Raw genomic sequence first — 7,422 nt, forward strand, 5'->3', positions numbered from 1 at the left:
AGGCTAGATTTTAATGTGTGGCACTCTCAATTTTTCAGCCCGACCTGCCTTTTTGGCGGGTTATGCTGGCCGACCCAGTGAGTTTAGACCCGTTTGCCACTCCTAATTATGATCCAATTTCTTTTATGTATTTAGTTTCTGCTTTGTGCCTTATTCCAAATGCATTTTGCATACGTATAGTTTTTGTTAAATCATATCCCGATGACTGAGTACCCAAAATACGTATTAATGTGCATTGGGTCATGAGATGTATAAAATTGTATATATCAATCAATATTTTTTGCACTATAGATTTTGATAAATAATATATTTAATTAGTTTAAATGAAAAATCCTTTAAAGTTGTCTTTGGTTGAGTATTAATTTTGCATGAAAAATTATATTTGCTTTTAATTACTTTTGATGTATTAAAACACGATTTAATTTTATCTTTTAAGAAATAATCCAATTTCTATATACCGTGCTAATTTAGGGGCTTTTTACTACTAGTAATTAGCATGGTCGTCATATAGTGGCAATGGCCCATTGAGGTAGACACACTCAAGAGAGAGAAAGAGGGAGTGTGACGGTGTGTGTGAGAGAGAGAGAGAGAGAGACGCACACGAGCTTTGGCTTTTAGCCTTTGCAACCTCTTACTAGTTATATTGTGTCAATTTCATTCATCAAAATGGCTTCAACCCTTTTGAGAAGGGCACTCTTGAGTGCTCGCTTGATTCACCCTTCCGCCACTTTCCCACCTCAAACGTCACAGATTCTCTCTTCCTTATCTACTGTAAGTATCATAATTCTTATTTTTATTCACGTTCTCGATTGCTTGTTCGTTTTTCCATTTTTTTTATATCTAAGAAAATTGGCGCTTTCTCGCTGGATGCTTTCATGAGGTTATTGTTGTTTTCTTGTTCTGGCCTTCTGTGGTAGGCGATTGTCTCGATAAAGTTTAGAAATTTTGTGTTTGTGGAATTGGGTTGTGTTGCTAGAAAGGCGTTTGTTTCTTGTTCCGTGTGGTAATTTCCAAAAAGAAATGAGTTTCATATAACATCAGTTTCCGTTGATTAATTTTTTTTAACTGTGTCAACTGAAGTGCTATCAGCAAGTCAAATTCATAACAAACTGGCTCTGGTTTTGGTTTCTTTTCTTGCTAGTTCTTAGTCAAAGGATATTATCTGACTAATTAACTGAATTGAAACATCTTTTTGTTGTTTTTGATTATAGTTTTTGCACTAGGAAATTGGTCCTCCTTGTTTCAAATTTCAGTCACAGTAGCATTTGGCTGCAGTTACATAACATTTAAGGAAAATTCATTGTATGTGGCAGAAATTTTGAATTAGCAGGATTTATCGTTTCTCTTTTGCACCTGTGAGGTATCATCAATTCTAATACAAGTTTTGGTTTTCTCTATATAATTACATTTGTGTTCATTGGTTGTATGAGGGAATCACTGATACACACAATTGATTCTGATGTTATTATAATGCATGAAAAGTTTAATCGAAGCAATTTCACAAATTTTATCTTGTACGGAACTCTTCCCTTTTCAATCTAAACTCTCTTTAATTTCATCGTTTATTTTAGCATAAACAGAAAATAAAAATATTGATGAAGGTAACTCACTAAGTTATTACCGTATTATCCTTTTGACCTCGATGATTTTTATGTTTCTATTAATTAGAAACAGAAAAAAGATATTATGGTAGTGAGCTGAACTATTTATTGTATATTTTCTCTTCTAGGTGCAGAAGCGGCTGCTATTTAACGGAACTGTCAAAACCTATACAGTTCATAACCCAAAAACAACTGGTTGGATTCGTTGTATGGCTTTCTCTGCAGAAGCAAAATCCACAAGATCTGTATCAACAAATGAACCAGTTGTTTCTGTCGATTGGCTTTATGATAACCTTAAGGATCCTTATGTGAAGGTACTTGCTTAGTCTTCTTTATTGCTTGCTTGGCAGTGATCTTACGGAATTTTAATCTCTATATTTCTAAGGTTGTTATTTCCTCCGTGGAAACAACCACTGATGTAATTATCAGGTTAGATTGTGTATATTACACCCTTTGGGTGCGGACCTTCCCCGGACCCTGCGTTAATGCGCGATGCTTGTGTACTGGGCTGGCTGCCTTTATTTTATCCATTCCTGCATGTGTGTTTTGCATACCCCAGAAATGGCAGACAAGGAAAGTGCTGCATTCATTAATTTGATCACATGTGGAAAAAAAAACCGAAATAGCTCTTTATTGATGGCGTGCATTAATTATTAACTGAACTTTGTTATTGGCAAATTATTGACTAAAGATCCAAAAACTTGTGTGATCTTGATGTATTAGGTTTGAGAATCTCGTTACACCATACAGTATGTGTATTTGAATGGCATGTATTAAAATTTGATGAATTGTATAGTCAGTTCTTGGTTCTTTGCATAAACTGAATATGCTATTTCAACTTCTTCAAAACTTCCTAGCTCCATATACACTGTCTGAAGGGTACATCTTCAGAAATGGTTCCATAGTTGCATTTTAATTAGGTTATCCATTCAAGAACTAAGGCTTATCTTGTGTATTTGATTTAAGGTGTTGGATGCATCGTGGTACATGCCGGATGAACAGAGGAACCCAATCCAAGAATATCAGGTATGGACATGATTTCTCAGGATTTGCATTCTTGAACTTTGAAATTCTGTTGCAGAGTACGTGGCATCATTTGAATGTATCTTCTACAATTACTTACTTCTTTGGTTTTTGTTTCCTAGCATCCCAATCATGTGTAATTTGTGTAATGCCACATCCAACAGGTTGCTCATATTCCTGGGGCCCTTTTCTTTGATGTTGATGGAATATCAGATCAAACTACAAAAGTGAGTTTATCAGATCAGACTACAAGTTTATGCATGTGTCTTATCAATGTGTGACATGCATATTGTCAGTAAATGCTGTTACATTTTACATTATGACTAATATTTAAAGCTCCACTCTTATTTTTTTTATTAGTTGCCACACATGTTGCCGTCAGAGGAAGCTTTTGCTGCCGCTGTTTCCGCTCTTGGCATAGAGAACAAAGATGATTTGGTTGTTTATGATGGAAAAGGACTATTTAGTGCTGCTCGTGTTTGGTGGTGAGCCATGCTGGTTGTTTATGAACAATATATTATTAATGGATCACGTAGTAACTGATTTCGCTATCTTCTTTAACTAATACCTGTTTCCTCTTCTTTTGCTTATTCAAGGATGTTCCGAGTATTTGGCCACAATAGGATTTGGGTTTTAGATGGTGGCTTGCCAAGATGGCGTGCATCGGGTTACGATGTTGAATCCAGCGCCTCTAGTGATGCTATCCTTAAGGCTAGCGCTGCTAGCGAGGCTATTGAAAAAGTGTATCACGGGCAAGCAGTAAGTTTGGAATTTGTCCATGTATTTTAATGTGATAATGTATTTGTATTTTTTCTTTTGACTGCCTTTCTTTTACATGTAGTAAACGTGTAATGTCATAATGTGAACACATTCATTTTGTTTTTATGGTCGCTTCTTATATGTATGTTTTGTTACTAGGTTGGCCCAATCACTTTCCAAACAAAGTTTCAGCCTCATCTTGTGTGGACACTTGATCAGGTTGGTTGCATTATATACATCGTCTGTGAAAATAAGTAAATGAATTATAATACGATCATTCCATTTTAGAAATTGGATGTTCAAACTGATTTAATCACTTATGCAATTATTTAAATCATGTTGGTAATATTCTTGCTTGTGGAAATTTTGGAATGTTGCATCCTAGAGAGCCCAAAATTAGTTAGATTTTTTTTTTAAATATCATTATTGATTGCTTATGAAGCCAAGGTCTGAATATAGCAAAGATGTTTGATAAATTGACATCTTTGTTAGATTAAAATGAACTTTTTACCATAAATAAACCTACAGATAGCCCACAATACATGCAGTAATCAAATATTATATCAACTATAAGCAGGGACGGATCCAGAAATAGTATCATGGAGGCCAATAACATATATAATATTAAAAAATTATACAAAAAATTATATAATATAAAATGCATTATAAAAATATAATGATAGAGAATATATTTTAAAGTACAAAAAATATGTATGTACTTTTATTAACGAAATGGTCGATTCTTCGTTTCATAAAATTTATCGATAATAGAATTTGTGTCAAATTTTTCAGCAATTTTCTTTTCAATATAATTAAAAGACAATTAGTAAGAAATTTATCTTTTATTTTGTTTCTGAATTATTCTTCACAATATTCATAGCTGAAAAAGAACTCTCAGTTGTAGTAGTTGAAACAGAGAAAATTAATACCAAATGAATCAAGAAGGACGCTCATAAGAAGAAAAAAAATCTACTTTATGGGATTTAAAAAATTTTATTTAATTAAAAAATATTAGTAATAATATCTTTTCATTTTTTTAATATTGTTACTTACTTTTTAAATATTAGAAATCATTAATATTTAGGTTAGACTGGACTTTTATTTATATTAGATTAAATATTAAATAGATTTTTAAAAAATTAAATCATACTTAATAACTTATTACTATTAATCTTTTTTTAAAATGTTTCCTTATTTCTTTTTTTCTTCTCTCGCCTTTCAGGTTAAGAGAAATGTTGAAGAAAAGAGTCACCAACACATTGATGCTCGATCACAGGCCAGGTACTTCATATATCCTCCAGACAGTTTGTATATTTTTTGCATGATTTCATGTATTTGCACGCATGTAGTGGATAACTATATGTTGGCACTTTCAAGACAAAATAAAATGTATGATGATAAACTGCAATCTGTTTTGTGATTATTACTATTATTATTAACTCTGATCCATAAGCCTTTATGTAAGTCCTGAAGTAATGAGCTGATTTAGCAAAAAGAGTAATTTTTAAACCTGCCAATTGGAACCTCAATGTGAATCTGGTTCTATATCATTTCAACTTTTTAAAAGGAAACATAAAAGATACTCATTTTGTAATGGTGGTTGTTTCTTGTTCATTAATCTTGCAAGGATTGATAAAAGTCAATTAATCTTTCATTATCAACATGTCAAATTTGTTAACATGTCAGGTTTTGTGAAGCTGAACAACTATTAACTAATTGAGAACATTTAATTGTTTAGAAGCATGTGTTTCATGTGTGAAATAGTTGCTTATTATCTCAACAAGCAAGTATTACATTTTTAAATATTTAATATAATATAATCCGAATGATCTTGGGTGTTTAATTTCCCCTCCTAACATGAACTTTAGTATTTTGAGGTTTCAACATCCTCCCACTGAATATTTTCTCGTGTATAAATTTCTTACCCCATAGTTCACTTTCTTTTTTTGAGTGAACAAAAGTTTACTAGCTTAGGGATTCTGTTCCTGATTTGTGTCTTGTATTTATGGAAATTTTATCGTTTGGCAGGTTTGATGGAGCTGCACCAGAACCGAGAAAGGGAATCCGAAGTGGTCATGTACCTGGCAGCAAGTGCATTCCATTTCCCCAGGTGCAGATATTGTCATGTCGATTTTGTTGTGATTTACCCACTGAACCAAATTATGGTTCATTTGGTTTGTGTGTTCATTTTCTATTTTTATTTTTAGTATTTTCTTTTTTCTGGATTTTGTGAAAGAAAGAGTGAAAACAATAGTCTTCTTTTCTGTTTTTTTTCCAAAAAAATTCTGAAAACAGACTGAAAATAAAAACAGAAAATGAAAATGCAAACCAAACGCAACCTAAATTTTTTACTTATAGCACTATCCTCTGCTAAATATCTGGCTACCCTCGGTTCATGCGTTTTGGTGCTATCTTTCTCTAGCATGGCATATATATATATATTCCACATAAATGAAAACTTTTCTAAATTGCAAGTATAAAGAAGCTGCTTCGTGTTTGTTAAACTGTTGCATTCTTATAAAAACGGGTATTTGCATTGTTATCGTATTGTATTGGGAATGGGAAAGAAGGTAGTAAAATGCACACACATGTATATTTTTTGGTTTTAAACAAAAAAAACTGCTTTTACCAACTTTATGTAGTTCTAAACATTATATGTTACGGCATTTAGAATTTTTCAATGCATGCATACATATATATTAGTTCTTTGCCTGTAGTTGCTAGATGGTTCACAAGCATTGTTACCAGCAGATGAACTTAAGAAGCGATTTGAGCAAGCAGGTACGACTAAACCTATGTTGATGGATATTTATAACGTTGAAGTTTTACTTCCTTTGTTTTTGATACTTGTATATATTTTCCAATTCCTTTACAGGCATCTCATTGGAAAGCCCTATCATTACTTCTTGTGGAACAGGCGTAACTGCTTGCATTCTTGCATTGGTACATCTCTCGTTTAAATGAATTGAGTGTGTTCTTTGCTTTGGAAGATGAATATGCCTAAAGTTTACTACGAACTATGAATCGAATATTGCTGATTTCATTAAAAACATGAATCATACAGGGACGGGTTACTTTGCTTCCATTTTGCATTTGGACATGGTTTAATATCTTCAAGTAGGAGTAAAAGAACAAAGTAAAATAAAATATAACTTGATATAGCTGTAGGTTGATGCTTCTTTAGTTTCTTGATATTAAACCAGGAGTCTCTGGAAATTACATGAATTTTTCATATTAATTTGAATATTCAGATTTTAGTCTTCTCTAATATTCATTAAATAAAATCTTTTTTTATTATTCAAAAAATATATATTTCTAGGTGAGGATGAGAAGACTATGCCATTTGGGTTATAGCTCGTTGGCATGTTAATGTTACCAATTAAAACATTATTTATAGAAAAAATTATAAAATTTAAATTTTCAATGTATTATTTTATTAAAGCAAAAAGTTTTTTTTTGTAGGGTCTTCACCGACTCGGAAAAATTGATGTTCCGGTTTACGATGGATCTTGGACAGAATGGGGAGCAAACCCTGATACTCCTGTTGAAACCTCATCTTAAAGACTCATATATAGTTTAGATTACCATGGCACCTTGTACAACTATAGTCTTTTAAGAAAAGTCTCAGTTCTCAAACATGTTGAGCACACCGTTTTTCATTCACTAGATTGATTGCATGTGTTTATGGCAAACATTAATTTATGTGAAAATAATGGTAGGGTTATTCTAAGGTTTAGATATTTTATGTTGTTGTATAAGGTTTTATTTTGTCATTGTTATTTTTCTAAACAAGTTTTTTTTTTTAACTTGCTAAGTATGGTATTATTTCGAAATTGGACAAACATCCTTTTGGTTCAAATTAGGGTGGTTTCTGGTTTTTTAGCTATCAACTATATTACCAAAATGCTAGTTATGAAACCTCTTCACCATGTACCTAGCTATTGCATTTCTTATTTGTTTTAGGTCTGCTCGCGAATTTTTCTCATAGCCAAAAAATGTATATTTTCCATGATGATCCATTTTGACTTAAAAGTTATAT

The 7,422-nt window shown here is 32.2% G+C and overlaps 1 protein-coding gene across 5 annotated transcripts; it reads left to right on the forward strand.

Annotated features, from left to right (window-relative positions):
• Positions 1-282: 282 nt before the first annotated feature.
• On the forward strand, positions 283-7,123 carry LOC112771170 (thiosulfate/3-mercaptopyruvate sulfurtransferase 1, mitochondrial). 5 transcript variants are annotated; one of them, XM_029295114.2, is made up of 13 exons: positions 920-1,003; positions 1,314-1,360; positions 1,730-1,915; positions 2,568-2,627; positions 2,789-2,851; positions 2,985-3,109; positions 3,221-3,383; positions 3,543-3,602; positions 4,606-4,664; positions 5,412-5,493; positions 6,101-6,164; positions 6,259-6,326; positions 6,846-7,123. In XM_029295114.2, exons 3-13 carry the CDS (start codon positions 1,811-1,813, stop codon positions 6,942-6,944), a joined length of 948 nt encoding a protein of 315 aa, XP_029150947.1. In that variant the 5' UTR covers positions 920-1,003; positions 1,314-1,360; positions 1,730-1,810; the 3' UTR covers positions 6,945-7,123. The 5 variants fall into 5 exon arrangements, with proteins under 5 accessions (XP_025671602.1, XP_072081882.1, XP_072081881.1 ...); XM_025815817.3 differs by lacking the exons at positions 920-1,003; positions 1,314-1,360 and adding an exon at positions 283-771; XM_072225781.1 differs by lacking the exons at positions 920-1,003; positions 1,314-1,360 and adding an exon at positions 796-880.
• Positions 7,124-7,422: the final 299 nt, after the last annotated feature.

Source organism: Arachis hypogaea, chromosome 18, assembly GCF_003086295.3.
Source record: "Arachis hypogaea cultivar Tifrunner chromosome 18, arahy.Tifrunner.gnm2.J5K5, whole genome shotgun sequence".
Lineage (NCBI taxonomy): Eukaryota > Viridiplantae > Streptophyta > Magnoliopsida > Fabales > Fabaceae > Arachis > Arachis hypogaea.

Coding starts and splice junctions, on each gene's coding strand:
- LOC112771170 (XM_025815817.3), top strand. CDS start 667: ATGGCTTCAACCCTTTTGAGAAGGGCACTCTTGAGTGCTCGCTTGATT. Junction 2,852..2,984: donor TATCAGATCAAACTACAAAA/GTGAGTTTATCA, acceptor TTTTTTTATTAG/TTGCCACACATGTTGCCGTC. Junction 5,494..6,100: donor AGTGCATTCCATTTCCCCAG/GTGCAGATATTG, acceptor CTTTGCCTGTAG/TTGCTAGATGGTTCACAAGC.